Below are 17,409 nucleotides of genomic sequence, written 5' to 3'. Positions count from 1 at the left end.
TATGACATATAAATTAACATGATTTTATATAATAAAACCCCTGCCTATTTACTGTCCATTTCTTAACATTACTTACCCTCTTTTAAAATAGCTCTTTAATTAATTAAAGGGAAAAAACAACAACAACAAAAAAACCCACAAAAAACCCAAAAAAAAACACAAGCAAAAAAAAAAAAAAAAACAAAAACAAAAAAACCAAAACCCAAACACACCCTCAGTGGATTCTACAATGGATTACACTTTAATTTGAATCTTACACACTATTATTAAAGCTATCAAAAACCTGAAAGCCGTTCATGGTTGGATTCACTGTGACCCCATTCTGGACTAGCAGAATTAATCACAATATATCAAATGTTGACCTTTACTCCTAAGAAACTGAACTCTATGCAAAAAGTGATAGTAGAAAAGCTCCAGGACTTTAAAAATAAATCAAAAATTCTCCTAGAATTCTGGAAAACTTGTACAACTCTTTATGGTATATTTTTCCATAATTACCAAAGACTTGTTCCCAACAATGTTATAAAACCTACAATAACATAAAATATCATCTTGTTTTAATTTCTTACACTTTAAACAGTTGAAAAGTTTTTAGTGACAGCACAACACATGCCAACCAAGCCTTCTAGGCTAGAGTTACCTTTTCACAAAGTAAGCGTTAAGAATTACAAAGCAATGTTTTAAGCGCATTAATTGCAGGTGGGTGGGAGGTAAGGAGAGACATATGGGTTAGCTTGCTGCTAATGTTATAATCCCCACCCAGAAAACACAGACACACTTATTTCAGGGAACATAGGTAAAGCAGCAGTGGTAGAAGTATGAGATCTCATCACACAGTAACATCCAGGCTGATAATGACAAAAGACGTAAGCTGTTTAATAAAATTAGTAATGGCTGGAAACAGGATTTGCCTACCTGAGGAAGAACAACTGCAGCATGAACTGAATCACTGAAAAGTTTCACCTCCTTGCTAAAGTCTGAATCAGCTTTTGCTACAACAAACAAGCACCTTGTAAAAGAGTTTTTCAAAGAGCATCCTTGCCTGTCACACCTGACCTCTTTGCAGACACTCACCATCGGTGCAGTGGGCCCTCCGAGGGGCTGCAGCTCATAGAGAGGCTGCCCAGCTTGGTCCACCAGGTGAGAGTCCTCTGTGGAGAGAGGCTGGGGTGGCTGCGCAGGCACAGCTGATGATGGAGAGCCCAAGAGGCGTACTGTGATGGGCAAGACTGGAGGAGAGTCACTCTGTCCAAACAATGGATCCCTGGAATCCATGCAGGTTAAATGCTTTCACAGAGGAAAAACAGTAAAATGTACTTTAATCTTGAGTAGCAATTTCTATTAAAGAAAAAAAAAAAAGAAAGAAAAACATTTAAAACCAGTGTGCTGTATTGTATACTCGGAGGGAGCTCTCGTCCTTCTGATCAAGAGGCTACCAGCTAACACTACAGCTCTATTTTTGCTTTCCATTTCCTGATGAAAATATATTCATGTTTCTGCTTCCTAGAACAAACCCTCTCTATTAAAGGGAAAGAAAATCCCTTGTGACCAAAATCTGTTCCCTAAAACCATCATATCTACCCAGAATCTGAAAGAACTTATACTAAAACTGTCAAATACCTATCAACCTGATTTGACTTCAAAAGAAGTCCTAGACACTATTCCACTTCACCTTTACATACATGTATTTAGCTATGAAAACAAAAATTTCTATAAGTCTCATTAATTCTTTGCCACAGAATAAACATAAGCAACTCAAACCCTCCAATTCAAGGCCAAGAACTATATAGCACAAGACCAAGAATCAGATTTTGCAAGTCTCAAAAACTATGTACTCAGAGCTTATTCTCCCCAAGCTTGCAGAATCAAGGTCTTAAAGCACATCCCTTTTTGATTAAATTTAAACTTTAAGCACAAATGTCTTGTTTAAATTCTGACAACACAAATATTGAACATGTAAAAATAACTGCAAAAAGGCAGCCCATGTGTATAACGTGTCAGGCTGTCATTTGGTCGATGCAAAGAGGAGTGCAGTTTGTGGTATCTCTTGCAGCAATCACACAATCAACTGACATTTCTGCTACAAAAATTTGTAAACTGTAAATCCAAAGAGTGGGGAAGAATGTTTCCAAATTTAATATTGAAGTCAGACCTGAGCCGAATAACCTAAAAATCCTGCAAGAATAAATCTTCTGTGCTAAACCTGCCTATTGTAAACTCCACCAGAAAAGCAGCAAAAAATTGCACTGGTTATGTTAAAGACACTGTGCAGAGACCATAAGTGTGATACTGAACCACTACCTGAATCATATTTTGTCTTAGCTTAAGTAATGCAGAACATTTATGCACAGAAATCTCTCTGACTAGAAGTATCTGGTGATATTTGATAATAAATACATTAAATACTCCCCTTCCCCAATACCTACACAGACATCCTGTGTCTGGATTATTTGCGAGATTTGGTCACTAAGCAATTTAACCCAATTTTCAATTCATTAGCCAAATCTGTCATGCAGCCATCTTGAAGTAAATTACATCTGTTTTAAAGGGTTATAAAACAACATATATATTGTTAGTCTACAGGAGGAAGCTTTGGGAAGGAAAAACATCAGATTCTGAACCCCTCGTACTCCAAGGCACATCATTAAGTATTCTATTATTAAAGGATTTTTCTAACACAATAAAACATATTTCTTCAGCACTGTAACAGGTTCCATTAATACAATTACTAAAGGTTGTCATTACATGCAACATCTGGATATTCATCAGTTCAAAACCAAATGGCGCAAGAACCCAAGAGAAGGAATTTTTGCACTTTTTAAAAGACACAATGTACTACTATAAAGGCAGTGAAAAAAACACTTTGATGAAATAACATACTGCAGGTTCATTAGAGAGGATGTAAAGAAAGCATCTACAAAGACAGGACATTCATACCTCACCTGAAAAACCTGATCCTTTGTTTCTGACTCTCCTGTACCATTACAGTTGCCTATGAACAAATCATTAGATCCTTCCATAGCAATGTCACGGTCAGCTCCATTTTCTTCCATTACAAGGTGACCTGAAAGTTACGAAAGTTTATTTCAGCCTTCTGTACTTCAGCCTCAACCAAGACACTGCTGCAGGATTTTCTTTTGTCTTACAAACTTAGTCTTACATGTTCTAACACTGTTGCAAGCTAACAGCAAATCCCTCAAGAAATCCCTGCCTGTTTATCACTTTATTACTCACTGCAGAAAACTGTCCATGTGTTGCTCTAGGAGTATAGTTTAGCCCCTTGTTGAAGAATTTGCTAGACTTGTCTTTGCACACACAGATACAAAACACACATACACATTCATGATTAAACCTAATATATCCACAAGTATTCAACAACCATACACATCTAGAGAACACTCAGTATTTAAAGATATGCCATCACTGCTCTATAAAATATTACTTGTCTACTTCCATAATCAACAGAGGATTTGTTACCCATATCTGTCATGCAGCCATCTTGAAATAGATTGTTTGTGTTAAAGTGTTATAAAACAACATCTAAATTAAATTAATATTGTTAGTCTACAGCAGTAAGCTTTAGGCAGGAAAACCACCAGATATACTAAATAAAATTTGGCATTAATCGTGTGATGAAACACAAAAAGGCACTACTTCAAGGACCTCGGCTGCCCACTATAAACCATCAAGCAAAGAGAGAATTTTGGACAGTGAATTGCTACATCCACAGGACACTCAGACAGTACACTCTTTAAAGGAGTGACCAATCCCACATATTCACAAGCAATGAGACAAAAATGGCAAATTAAGTTGGCCCCTATGTTACTACAGTACATATATACTAGACTACATGCATGATATGCCAAACTGAATAAAGAAACTTAAGTCCTGCAGTTTGGGGTGAGGGAGGGAGAAAGGTGTTCAGGGTTTTTCCCTTCAGTAGTTATTTTAAAGACAGGCAGCATTATATTAGCACATGGCTCCCACCAGCTTTATCTTCTTCACTACACCACATAGAAGGGGTCCTGAAATGGACCTTCTTGGCTGTGATATTTTAACTGTTTACAACTTTAATAAGGTGAATGTAAAAGGCTAGAAAGTCACTTGAAAAGAACTACAACCCTTGAAAGACAAACTTATCTTGCTCTGCAAAGATACAAAGGACCACAGGCAAAGTTAATCTACATCTCCTTGGCTTTTGAAGCTGAATAAAGCATCCTGCTGATACAAACAACATTGAGAAATTAAGCTGCTCATATGCTCAATACACTAAATACTTTAATCTAAAGCAGATTTATTTTTCCATTCGCTTTTCAAGTGATGACACTCCAAGTTCCAAATGAAGTTACCTCATGCTCACCAATCAAAAGCTTTGGATCTGAGAACAATTCTGAGCTGTTTCAGTTAAAGTGTCTGAAGCATGTTAGCAGCATATGAAAAAAGGCAGAAAGCTAGATTTCATCATCACCCAACCATTTTCCCTCAGTTAAAAGATTTCAAGAAGATGTGTCAGTTTTGCCAAATCAGCACATTTAGTTCTCCAAGATAAACTGAAGAGGTTTGTTCCAGAGATACCAATGGCATGTACCCTTAAGCGTGCTGGAATCCGGTTACAGAACCCAAGGATGGCTGTACTGGGACAGACCAACAGCCCAATGTCCTGTATCTAACACTGGTTAATAATAAAGCTCAGGGGAAAGATTACAGCAGTAGGGCAAATATACAGTGATATTTATCCAGCTTCCTCTCACAAGCAGCCCAGAAATAGCTGAAGTTTTATTTTCGTGTTTAAAAAAAATCCCTGTGGTACTTTTTTGCCTGTGATGTTGTCTGACCACTGCTCTAACCAGGCACATACATCACCCTGCACAATGAACTCCATGGTTTAACCATCCAGGTTTCATTAACTCAAGTGCTGTGCAACCCCAAGCAAAAAGATATATTTGTCCTGAAGAAATATACTTTTACAGATACTTAAAAGTAAATACATAGGTAATGAATTAAATAACTGTATAAATATTGCTAACAGATTCCCCAAACAAGACAGTTAAATTCTGTATACATAAATACGTGTGGATATTTTGTCATGAATGAGTAAACAACACACATACAAGTAGCTCTTCTTTTCATATTCTCTTTATATAAGTGCCACAAAAATTTCCAGTGTAACACCATCATATCCCATGTTTAACAATGGGCTGAAGGGAAATATGGGAGTTTAATATTAGTGTAGAACATAGCTGTATCCTCAGAGCACACATCAGACAGCTCTCTATGCCTCAGCTTTAGCCTTAACCCAAACCACTCTACAGGCTGCCCTCTATGAAGTCTACCACTCCAAGGCAGTTTCCAACCCAGTTAGCACATTTTAATGCTATAGCACCACTTCGTTTGCTCTGCCTCCCTTTGGGAAGCACTCTGCTCAAAATAAAGGGAAAACTATGGCTATTGCTATCCTTGGTTCAACTCTATAAAGAGAGTAAGCAACCACAGAAACAGCAAGCACAGGCAAATGGAATTAACCATTATGAGCATTTTATGTAGGATCTTCAAGACAGCAAACATGCACTGCAATCTAGCTTACAATTACCATCTGTGGTTCAATTCCACAGACAAACTGGCTGATAGTTCAAGATCATTTAGCAAAACACAGGAGGCAGGAAGATCTCCATTTATTTAGCCATCAAGAATTGCCATGATAACACAGCTGTCAAAGCCAGGGGCACCTCTTGCATATGCTAGGTCTTCACTGACTGGTATCCACAGACACAACTTGTGTAACATCAGGAACTGTCAGCAGGAGCAGGATTTCTTGCTCTGAGGTGAGCTTTTCTCGTAACAGTTGGCAATCTCCTCTGTAATGCAGAAGCCCTCATACTGATTCTCAATATATAAACTTTCAAAGACACTAACAGAAAAGTCAAGCTGACATTACTTTAAAATCTTATCATTGACCAGTCACGCCTCTGCTCTGCCTTAAGGCAACGTATATGATCTCCATTTTCTTGCCTCCAATCCTTTATTCTATGTAATGCCTATACCTACAAACTACAAGCGCTAGTCCCTAAAAATACACCAGTTTTGACTGACATAATTGTAAGGCCTTCTATGAATGCCTGCTTCTATCTTCCCTCAGTTATGAGGCCTCATCATAAAGTCAAACTGCATTCAGATCCCACAGGGAAGTGCAGCCTTTTGAAATCACAGAACTAATTATTTTAACACCAAGTCAACATTGGAAGATGTTAGTAATAAGAAGAAACCTAAACTGTGGAAACCAGGTAAGTCTGTTATGATAATAAGTGCCTACCTAGGAATACCTATCTGGACAGGAAGGAGGCAATTCTCTTAACAGTTTTCAAGCTTCAAGTCTTCAATGCATACCTGTTAAAACCAAAAGGAAATTAGAGCTTGACAGTGCAAGTTCATGTTTTCAGCAGCTCTGACAGCAATATTCCCCATTCCAGTTTTATTTTATACTTTTTGACAGGAAATATGTACAGTATAATGCCTGACCAACAATCTTTCTTGGGATTTCCATTAAATGCTTAGAGGTTTTTTGTAATGATTTATGATAGCTGCATTGCTCACAACAATTAAACGCTCTCTCTGAAAAAACTATCTCTGATGATGTATCTCTACCATCATTATGAAGGCCATGGACTACAGTAAAACTTAACAGGAAGGAAATCAGGGCATAGTGATAGTAAACGAGTTACACTTAGCTTTATATTAACTTGTACCAGGTTTGAGACTTAGCTTCTCCCTGTCATGGAAGAGCAGGCAGATAGGGTTAAGAATGCACAGAAGGTCTGGGGACTCCTGCCTAAAAGGTTTCCCCAGCTGGTTTTGTGCAGTTAACACAAGTACCTGGAAAATGCAACTGTGTCAAACATGCTGACCACGTTAGACCTTTTAATTACACTTACGAAACAGATGAGATTTCAAAGTCCCACAAAACAGCTGCCTGCTCTAACAAGCTGCCCCAACCAGAGTCACCACACAGGGAAAGCTCAACTGCTCCCTGAGAGACCACACACATCTATCGGAAAAGCAGAGGAAGTGCGCATGTAAACCAAGCACACAGCAGGTAGTCACACAAGCAGCCTTCTCTCCAAAGACCTAATTCCCTTACAGCTTCTTTTAAAGTCCAGATGCGCCACTTTGCATGCAAAGAAACACAACCGACACCCAGACGACACCAGCAGCAAGCGAACGCTCACACTCCCGGCTCCAGCAGCGCCGCAGGGAACTGCTCACCGCCACACAGCCGGTACGACGGGCTGGGCTGCGCTGCCCTGCCCCGCACAGCGCCGGAGGGAGCCCCAGCTACAGCGGCGCAAGGGCCTGCGAGTGCCTAAGGGAAAGCGCTCCTCAGCCTCCTCCTGAGGGGAGCCGGGGGCACCCCACACCATCAGCCCCATCCCTCCCATCTCTCCCACAGCGGCGACAGTCCCCCCACCCACCACCGCCGCCCCAAGGGCAGAGCGCTGTCGAAGCCCAGTAGGTCCCTCCGCCACCGGCTCCGCGGGGAGCAGCGGAACGCCCCAAAGGTGTATACCCAACCTCCGCTCCGCTCCGGCAGCCACCGCCATGCACTGCGCACCGCCCCTCCGCGCAAGCGCGCTCTCTAGGCGGCAGGGACGAGGGGGCGCCGGGAAGGGGCCGCGCGAGGCATGCTGGGTGCTGTAGTCTCCGTGGCCACCCGCCGCCGCGGAGCCCGCTGCGCACACTGCCGGCGGCGGCGGCGGCGGAGCGGGGCCGGGTCCGCCGGGCCGGGGGAAAGAGCCTCTGCGGAGCCGGAGCGCTGCCGGCAGGCGGGCGGGAGGCGGTGCCCCGGGGGTGGGCGGGGCTAATCGCGGCACGTGGTCGGCCGCAGCATCATGGCGCAGCTCACGGCGCGGTTTCGCACCGAGAACCGCAGGTGAGCGGGCGCCCGCCTGGGCCTGGGGGGGGGTGCGCGGTGGGTTTGGGGCGGGAGCGACGCAGAGGCTGTAACGGCGCTGTGTGCCCGCAGGTACGCGGTGGAGGATGTGCCCTTCTCGGTGCCTGCGGCCTCCGAGACCACAGACCTCAGCCAGCTCATCAACAAGCTGCTGGCGGCCGGCAGCGGTAGGTACCGGGACCGGGTCTGGCCTAGGGCCTGCTCTGCCGCGGGGTGATAAGTTCCACTTGGTGCCCCTGTTTCTGACCGCATGCCCCGCCAGCGGGCACAGGCGGCGGCTCTGCCTCAAGCCGCCCGCTGCCCTCTGCGCCGGGCGAGTCGGGCTGAGCACGACCCTTTGTAGTGCATGAGGCTGGAAGCGAGACGGCTCAGGGCAGGCCCGGCCAAGGAAACGTGCTGTCAGAGCCAGAAGCAGCACCCGGCTACCCGCAGGCCGCTCCTGTTCTGGCTACCCGGAGTAAAGCACACTTTGAACTCATCAGGTAGATGAAAAAAAAGAGAAAAACTGGGCTAGCGTTTGCCCAGCACCACAGACCAAGCTGCCCCAGCAGATGGGAATGGAAGAATTCTCCAAACCCTGCAAAACTAATGAAAGAAAGCAAAGATTTAGTTGTTAGGAAAGCCTTTGAGAAGAGCTCCACCATTCTGTCAATGCCAGCTGACATGGGCCGGACTGACTTGAAAGATTTTGGGGGAAAAGACACCTATGCAATGTTAAGAAATCCCATTTTCCGTGACAAAGTAGACTAACTGTATCTCGAACTGCTGAGACTTCTGATAGTTGCTTTTAACTCATGAAATTGCAAGCAACCTGGAAAACTAGTGCACAAAGCAATGCTTTTGTTGAAATATGGGGCCTTTGTCAACTGTGCTATTACAGAGGGAGAAATATGGACCAAAATTTCTGCTGCCTCAAATACAGGGCTCTAGCTAGCAGTGATAAAGATGTGAGCTAGCAGTGGCAAGCTCTGTACGGAACAGTGGTGAAGCACTGCTGTGGTTTGGTTAGCTACAGAGAAAAGGATTTAAAAAGTGGTGCTGTTCTGGATGGTGTCTGGTGAGTGCTGACACCTGAACATGGATTGTTTTTCCTAATGTGTTTCAGCGGATCACAAATATGTGGAATTCGACTTCCTTATCAATGGGCAGTTCTTGCGAATGCCACTGGTCACGCACATGGAAATGGAAAATATCTCCACAGTAAGTCATTCAGTTTCTCCCCATTTTGGACAATAGAGCAGACTTGGCCAGTTTACTTCAGTCTGATTTAGGTATTACACTGTCATCCTGACTAGGTAGGTTTCCTTGCTCAGTTTTACTCCTTTTCCAACTTCCCTGTATTTAAAATCCATTCTGGAGAGCAGAATGATTAGAGAGTATGAGCAGTGCAAGGAACATAATTATCCAAACCGTTGTCTATATACAGTTCAGAGGGGAAATTCTTGTCTTATTCAGTTCATCACTAGTATATTTTTGTCTCCTGTTCCATTAGTTGCATTGGGGATAATGAGAGAGGTTAGTATTAGCTTTAGAAAATACTATGAAATATTGTAGACACCAGTTTTATGTGGGTAAATACAGAAGAAGAGGAACCTGAGAAATTACTTGTATTTGCTTCCAGCTTGCTATTAATAGTGCTTTGATAAAAATACAGAAAACAATATAGATACTTTTCGAAAGACTGTAATTCCACTAATGTAGCAAAGGATTTGGATACCAAGATCTTTACCCAATAATCTTGTATATTTTCACCATGTTAGAGTCAAATATTGCTGCTATTGAGTCAAAGTAAAAAAAACACCCCCATACTAAATAAGTGTATTTTTTCTGTGAGCACAGGAAGAAGTGGTGGAAATAGAGTATGTGGAGAAATACATGGCCCCTCAGCCAGAGGAATGCATCTTCCACGATGACTGGATCAGTTCTATTCAAGCTACTGAAGAATGGTACTGCACTAAGCCCATTCTGAGTTTTGTCTTGCTTATTCCGGTTGTGTGCAGAGGACACTGTGGTGTCAAATGAAGACTTATTCTGTCTCTTTAATATCTTTTCTCCCCCCCAGTTTGTTCTGTTTGGTTTAGTTGTTTTAACCTGTCAAGTCAGTCAGCTGCTTGCTTTTGTAAGCAGTTCAGTTTTAATGCTTTATGCTGACAGTGACTTTAATGCAAGTAGAAAAAAGCTATAGAGTCACTGAGCGTGATACTGTTAATACAAATGCTGTTTATTGTTCTTTCACTTGAAAGGACAGCAAGCATTCCTTAGCTCTTTTTTTAGCTTAAAACCTTGACTTCAAATGTGACATTAATTAGCAACAAATATAATAGCGTACCTTTATGCAGAGCTTTTCTTAAAAAAAAAAAAAAACAAACAACCAAGCCACAATAATTGTCCTTTTCTACTGTATTTTCCTCATTCATTTTCCAATTAACTAGAAAATGTTCCTATATTAAGTAATGGTTTGAAAATGTTTTGATATCCTCTAGTAATACACCAGGAATTTTGTTTCAAATTACATAAGTGATTTTAAGCCTAAGCAGTTATTACACTGTTATTTTTTAAGTTTCTGGTTAAGGGTTTTTTGTTTGGGGTTTGTTTGGTTGTTTTTCCATAAAAACATTGTTAAACACAATGTTTCATATCCTGTAGGATATTAACTGGCTGCTATGATCAGACTGCTCGAATCTGGTCTTTGGAAGGAAAGTCTATCATGACAATAGCTGGGCATACAGAAGTCGTGAAGGATGTGGCATGGGTAAAGCAAGGTCAGTATATATATATTAGGGGAGTAGTAATAGTTTGATTATTGAGGGAGAAATGTCAGCATTCCTCAACCATGGATATTTAAAAATGTAAATGCTACAATTATTCCTATGCCTGCCAGTGATGGTAGAAATTCATTCATGAGCTAAAACAGTCTTTTAACAGTAATAAGCTAGTTTATACTAACACTAATACAGTTAGTTCAACATATACGTTGTCTATCCATCTTGCAGACATCATTAGCAAATCTTGGTATGTATGTTTATTGTACTTGCAGGGTAACATGATAGAAACTCACACGTATCTCTGTTTACATCTGCTGTTTTTTCTTGGACTAGAATAATTGCACATAAACTGTAATGACTTTGGAAAGCTGAGTTGGGTGCAAGCATGACTTTTTTTGTCTTCCTCAGATAGCTTATCATGCCTATTACTCAGTGCTTCTATGGACCAAACTGTGCTGCTGTGGGAGTGGAACGTGGAGAAAAACAAAGTGAAAGCCCTTCACTGCTGCAGGGGACATGCTGGGAGTGTAGACTCTATAGCTGTTGATTGCACAAGAACTAAAGTGAGTGACTCCTGGAAAGAAACGTTTGTCTTCTGGAATGTCAACAGCTCATATCTCAAAAGCCATCTTTTTGTCCCTTCACAGGGACAAAAGTCATCATGTTATTTTTGTACTACTAATCATGTTGTTGTGACTGACACACTAAGTTTCTAGTCTTGTCATAAATGGTGGTTACTGAAGATCAAAAGAGTGCTATATCAGTGCCAGGCCATTTTTCAGTGATGTGCTTAACCTCTAATATCACAAAAAAATTGAGGTGACTTAGATGTACAAGCCATTATACTGCTGCTTTTGACTTCTGTGAGTGAAGTTGAATGGTTATTTTCCTTTTATTTCCTATATTTCCTTTTAACACACATGAATTTTGTGTTATAATGAAGTATTTTCAAATTTGGCCTAAGTTTTCACAGTTGTTTTGGTGGGGAAAAACATCTTCAGTCTGTACTCAGAAAAAGCAGGTGGTACAAGAGGTTCTTTCTCTTTATCAGGGGGTTCAGCAGGTTAAGAGCACGCACGCCAGAGCTGGAGTTACTGCTCTCAGCTTGAGTCAGTGTCAGATTAAAAGAAAACCTTTTAGTGCTGAAGGAAATAAAGACTTTTTTTCTTTTTGTACATATTTTTCCTGCAAAGGAGGAAAAAAGAATGGTTTGATCAATGCCAAACACTTGGGTTTTTTTGAGGAGCTCTGTGCTGTTCCTTACGTGCTATAGCCCATTGGTTAATTTTTGAAGCGGAGAGTGTATTTCGTATGGCTTACAATGTCTGTCTGGGTCAGCTTTTAATAAATGTTTTCTTTCATACAGTTCTGCAGTGGATCCTGGGACAAAATGTTAAAGATCTGGTCTGCAGGTAAGATAAGTGTAAGATGGGATTCTTGGCTCTTAAAACAACCTGAAAGATGGATATCCAAATACTTCTTTCTTTAAGAAAAGTCAAGTCTGTAATATTAAAAGCATGCTAGAACTTTTTTTGGTAAGGCTATACATCACTATACCAAATTCCTGGTTGGGTTGGTAACACAGCTTTAGACACGGTATCAGCTGTGTGCTGATGTTTATTTTATTCAGAACACAGTCATTTTTCATGTATTTTTAATGGATTCATGTAAATGTGCAGGTTTGAGTATAGATTTCTTATACATCCAAAGTTTACGGGTTATTTTCCTGTTTATTATTGTCACCATAACATGGAGGACAGTAAGATGACCAGGTCTTTTCTAGAAATGGAGACTAATCCTTTACCTGAATGCTTTCTTTCACTGTTCCAAGTCATACTCTTTCAGAATGTATATGTAGGTATTGTATCTAAAAGAAAAGCCTGTATTATCACACCTGACTGACTCTAGAATTTTCCAGGAGTAAAGGGGGCCTTAAAAATTCATTGCAACTTAATTTTAAAACTGCGTGACTTGGAGAGCATCACTTAATTTGTATTCATTTTCCTCTCAGTCAAAATGGAGATAATACTGACCTGATCAGAGGTGTAAGGTTAAAATACTAATGAATCATAGACAGGTTAGGTACTGTAAATCTGGGGGTTTACTTTGGTACTTACATGGAAATGCAATTCAGAAACCTCTAGATCAAGTCTGACTGTCTTCTGTCACAGTACCTACAGATGAAGAGGATGAAATGGAAGAAGCGGCTAACAGACCACGGAAGAAGCAGAAAACAGAACAGTTGGGACTAACAAGGGTAGGTTTTGACCAGAACTTTGTTTTAGTGTGGCCATATGAAGTAATCTCTCTTTGTTAAGAGTGACTAAAAGCTTCTGGTGTTATATCTCAGGCTGATCAAACATATATTGCTGTTGAAAGAATAGATTTTTTTTTTTGAGGATATTCAAGTCTAATCTCCTTTTACCTTTTAATCCCAGACTCCCTTGGCAACACTCTCGGGCCACACAGAAGCTGTCTCCTCTGTGCTGTGGATAGATGCTGAAGAAATCTGCAGTGCGTCATGGGACCACACCATTAAACTCTGGGACGCTGAGACAGGAGATCTCAAATCAACCCTGGTGAGATCATGACACTTTATCTGCAGGTTCAGCTAAGTCCAGCACAAAGAGAACAGTTGTGCCAGGTAGTGGCTCCTCTCTTAGAGTTACTGTTTTCTTTTCTGACAGACAGGAAACAAAGTGTTTAATTCTGTCTCCTACTCACCGCTGTGTCGTCGCCTGGCATCCGGGAGCACTGACAGACACATTAGACTATGGGACCCTCGCAGCAAAGGTGAGCTAAAACATGCATGTTCTCAAAGGTGTTTTTTCAAAATCAGAACTTCTTCCTATTAAGAGGCATCTCACAGTCTGTCCTGCTCCCTCTGCTTGAAACAAGTCATTTGGGGGCTTTTGTTGAATACAAAGTTAACGTCTATTTTCTGTAATCTGGTACAAAATCAGTTTTGATTTCTCACCTGATAATTTAGAAAACTCAGCTTAGGATTCCCTTTTTTCCCCCTAAGTTGGTCAGACCATCATTAAATTGAAACAGTCACTTTGTTCCAATGTAGCAGTGCCATGTCTGACAGGACTGCGGGTGACTTATGACTAAGCCTACCAGATATATTTCATAGATACGTTTTCTTGTTTAGCTTCTATAAATGTAATCTTCTTATATGTTGACAATAAAATCATGTTTTGTTGGTTGGGTTTTTTTCCCAAAAGATCTTTGAAAAGAGAGTTTAGTGACAAGACAACACACATTAAGAGTTGCTTGGGTTTGTTGTCTCTGTCCCCTCCCCTGAACTTGTGTGGCTTTTGGTTTTGTTTGCTTTCTTTAAGGCTCACTTTGATTTTTTAAGTTAAAATTACTGGTGGAAAAAAACTTACCTTGAACACAAGTATGCTGCTGACTGCTTTTCTCACTGAAGTTTGATGCATCTTGAAAGTGCTGGTTTCGGCTGGCAGCTACCGATGTCTTTTTTTCCTTTTATTCTGTTCAGATGGCTCCTTGGTTCTGCTGTCTCTGACATCTCACACAGGCTGGGTGACATCTGTGAAGTGGTCACCTACCCATGAGCACCAGCTGATCTCTGGTTCTCTGGACAACATTGTGAAGCTCTGGGACACAAGGAGGTAAAATAAACATGGCATTCAAGCTTAGGGGGTCAGTTAATGTAATGAGATAGCAAAAGCAGTCCGAGACATTCATTGGAAACGTCTGTGGCATTTGTGAAAATCCTCTAGGTTTTAGGAGTCAAAAGGAAGAAAAATACTTGTAGTTTACCCAAGGATCCATGGCTTAACATCTGAGAGGGCTGTATGAGACTTACCTGGCATTAACAGTAGCATTGATTGACATGAGGAGGCAGCAACCATAACATTGCTACTAGGATTAGGAACAGTAGATGGTCTGCTAACCATTCCTCTATTTTAAGGAACAAAATACATTCTCTGAAGCATGTATTTTTGCCTAATGGTGTGAAGTTTCACTTAATACTCTTTTTAGACCTTTCATTACGAATTTCTAAGCAATGAAATAGTTTGCATTCAGAAGACATAAATGGCTTTTCTGAAAAATGCACACAGTCGAACAGCATCCACATGTGGAAGAAGGAAACTATATAATAAACTGTTCCTGACAAGCAGATTGATTAAACTTCAGTCTCAAGTTTGCAAGCAAGTGAAAAATGTTGTGGCTTTTCTCTTTGGGGGATATAGTGGAGGTTAACAGCAATGTGATCAGCCCTGGAGAAAGCAGAGAAAACATTGCAGATGGAAGATAGCTGTACTCTCTGAAAGTGTTTGTAACTGCTAGACCACATCTGTTTGATAGTATTTCTACCAGGGACCAATTTTGTTTTCTGTGATTGCTCATGTAACTTCAAATGAGTGACTGTAAATACTTGTCTTTTACCAGCTGCAAAGCTCCTCTGTATGACTTGGCTGCTCATGAAGACAAGGTTTTGTGTGTGGACTGGACAGAAGGAGGGGTAAGAATCTGAAGAGCAGATTGCTCACTTTACACGCATGGTGGTTAGGAAGGGGGCTGCAAGTGGTTGTGAACTGTTTTATGCTTAAAGATGGAAGAGAACAGGAAGTTTTAGTTATGCTGTGGTTGATACTGGGTTGATAAATGGGTGTTACTGTCATACATGCTGCAGCACTTCCCCATGCTACTGTGTAAAGGAAGAGGCTGGGAGGTTAAGATCTGTAGGATTAAATGGGAGTTACACTGAATTCCAAACAAGGAGAGACATGAGAACAGCACCACACCTTGCTGAGAAAATACAAGTTCCAAGGTACTGTTTGCTGCCATGGAGACTAAGGCAGCAGCACAAACTGACAGCTGGGATATGGCAGTGCACATAGAAAGGGGGAAACTATATAACAAGCTGTTTCACTATTTGTCATGGTACACACATGTATAAAACAAGAGAAAAGCATTTTGTTAATGCTCTAGTTTCTCGTTGTGGCTCCTGTTCTCAGTAAAAGCTTTACAAATTTTCCTGCAAAAGCTTTGCTTCTAATTTAGGAAGAGGGTAAGATACAAAGTTGCTTATGCACTTTGAATCAGGGTTTTAGTCATGCATTAATACTTCATTATTTCTGCCTTCAAAGGAAAGAAAACAAATCCTCAACTTGGATGTAGGTATTTTGTTTAGTTCTGCTACTAATCACAGTTTTCCCCTCATCAGCTGCTATTGAGTGGAGGTGCAGACAACAAACTCTATTGCTACAGATACCCAACTACAGCCTCTGATGTTGGAGCATGAAGGTCAACAGCCAGAATACTTGAAAAAAGATGAAAAGATTCTTGCAGCATTTGTTCTCTCTGAAGAGAGGAGCTTCTTGTTGCTCAGAGCACTGTTCCTGTTTTTTATTGGTTACCTATACCTATCACAGAAAAATGGCCACAAGCAGTTACAAAGGTGATTAGCGTGAAATAAAGAAAACAGCGTTTCCTCCCTTTTGATGGCTATTTGTATAGCCCTTTTAATAAAGAGTAAGCTGCTCCTGCTACTTACAGAGAAATTACTCACTGGATTATGTTATTATTTTTTAGTTTACCTTCGTTGCCCTGGAAAGAAAAAATAAAGCTTTTATCTACGGTTCATTCCTAGTGCCTCACTTCAGGTAAACGTCAGAATTAGTTCTACTTTCACTGCAGCTGTTGGCAGTCCTTACGATTAGGTCCTTAATTGGTGATCCCAGGTTTTCTTCTTGAATGAAAACTTAGTATGTTTGCAGTGCAAATGGTTTGATATAAAGGAACTTGACAGATTTACTGGCAGATGAAATATTCCATACTTCTTTTGTTGCTCATAAGTTAGGGCTATACATTATTTTATATGTATAGAAACAAATGGAGCATCACGTAGAGAAGGCAGAAGAAAAATAATTTGTTCATAGAATGGATACAAAAAGTTGCAATAGTTTTTATGTTGATAGAGGGTAAGAACTATCCAAACAGGCTCATTTTATCTGCTGGTCAGCTTGCTTTTACTTCAGCATTTAAATGAAAAAAGCTCTTACTGCAGTTTGTTAGATGCCATATATGTGATGTTAAACCAGCTCATCCGTGTTTTTAACAGTGCGAAGCAAAAGCTTTTAGTAAGTGTAAGACATGTACAGCACAATCAAGTCAAATGCAGTTTGCAGAGTTAATAATTTTTCTTGGAAGAGTCAAAATTCTGACCAGCATGGACAGGTTCTGAGCAGGCAGCTTAGGAAATAACAGAACAGCAAATGTATGGTGAAAACAGCAAGCATACAATGGAAGGATCTGCATGTCAGATGCTGCAACTAAGAGACTAAGCTTTATTTACTAATGCTCCTTACAAGGAATTAGTTGTCTTGCCATCATCTTAATATCCAGGTGCATGTTCTTAGTGTATGTGCTTCATCCTTTCTAAAGCAATAAACACTATTCATACCTTAATACAGAAATTAGGGTTTTTTCTTACTTAAACTTTATTCCTTTAAAACATGGCCTTCTGTTTACTCCACAAACTGGAACTTGCAAATGCGGTGTGAATAACTATTCTGTTTTGTAAACCTATCAAAAACACGAAGCATTTTTTGAGCACAAATTTAGTATGTGCTAGAACATGCAGCATTCCTTCATCCCCACCCTTATTGATGCATGTACTTTCACAAGCTCATTTGTGGATACACTAGTCTGGTCTAGCAATCA

The 17,409-nt window shown here is 40.7% G+C and overlaps 2 protein-coding genes across 23 annotated transcripts in view; one reads left to right on the top strand and one right to left on the bottom strand.

Annotated features, from left to right (window-relative positions):
* Window positions 1-7,832, bottom strand: part of CARF (calcium responsive transcription factor) — a 39,682-nt gene extending 31,850 nt beyond the window's left edge. For 4 of the 22 annotated variants that reach the window (XR_010610658.1, XR_010610661.1, XR_010610657.1 and 1 more), the window contains exons 1-4: window positions 7,567-7,828; window positions 6,311-6,384; window positions 2,943-3,064; window positions 1,075-1,287 (exon numbers count right to left, since the gene is read on the bottom strand). Coding sequence is in view for 15 of the 22 variants with exons in the window: in XM_065670085.1 (XP_065526157.1) it covers window positions 1,075-1,287; window positions 2,943-3,053 (324 nt within the window). In the remaining 7 variants the exon portion in view is untranslated. Of the gene's footprint in view, window positions 1-915; window positions 988-1,074; window positions 1,339-2,426; window positions 2,538-2,937; window positions 3,065-6,310; window positions 6,385-7,566 lie in introns of those variants that run through there. The other 18 variants (XR_010610659.1, XR_010610662.1, XM_065670078.1 and 15 more) reach the window with 11 other exon arrangements.
* Window positions 7,817-16,329, top strand: WDR12 (WD repeat domain 12). Its single transcript, XM_065670095.1, has 13 exons — window positions 7,817-7,924; window positions 8,018-8,112; window positions 9,051-9,145; window positions 9,785-9,891; window positions 10,592-10,707; window positions 11,119-11,273; window positions 12,077-12,122; window positions 12,882-12,967; window positions 13,149-13,289; window positions 13,398-13,503; window positions 14,216-14,348; window positions 15,133-15,205; window positions 15,911-16,329. The coding sequence occupies exons 1-13, from the start codon at window positions 7,884-7,886 to the stop codon at window positions 15,986-15,988; spliced, it is 1,272 nt and encodes a 423-aa protein (XP_065526167.1). The 5' UTR covers window positions 7,817-7,883; the 3' UTR covers window positions 15,989-16,329.
* Window positions 16,330-17,409: the final 1,080 nt, after the last annotated feature.

The sequence above is a fragment of the Lathamus discolor genome, chromosome 3 (genome assembly GCF_037157495.1).
Source record: "Lathamus discolor isolate bLatDis1 chromosome 3, bLatDis1.hap1, whole genome shotgun sequence".
In the NCBI taxonomy this organism is placed as follows: Eukaryota; Metazoa; Chordata; class Aves; order Psittaciformes; family Psittacidae; genus Lathamus; species Lathamus discolor.
Note: the sequence above shows the minus strand (reverse complement) of the source record. Positions and strands in the feature narration are given on the sequence as shown.

Coding starts and splice junctions, on each gene's coding strand:
- WDR12 (XM_065670095.1), top strand. CDS start 7,884: ATGGCGCAGCTCACGGCGCGGTTTCGCACCGAGAACCGCAG. Junction 9,892..10,591: donor ATTCAAGCTACTGAAGAATG/GTACTGCACTAA, acceptor CATATCCTGTAG/GATATTAACTGGCTGCTATG. Junction 14,349..15,132: donor AAGCTCTGGGACACAAGGAG/GTAAAATAAACA, acceptor GTCTTTTACCAG/CTGCAAAGCTCCTCTGTATG.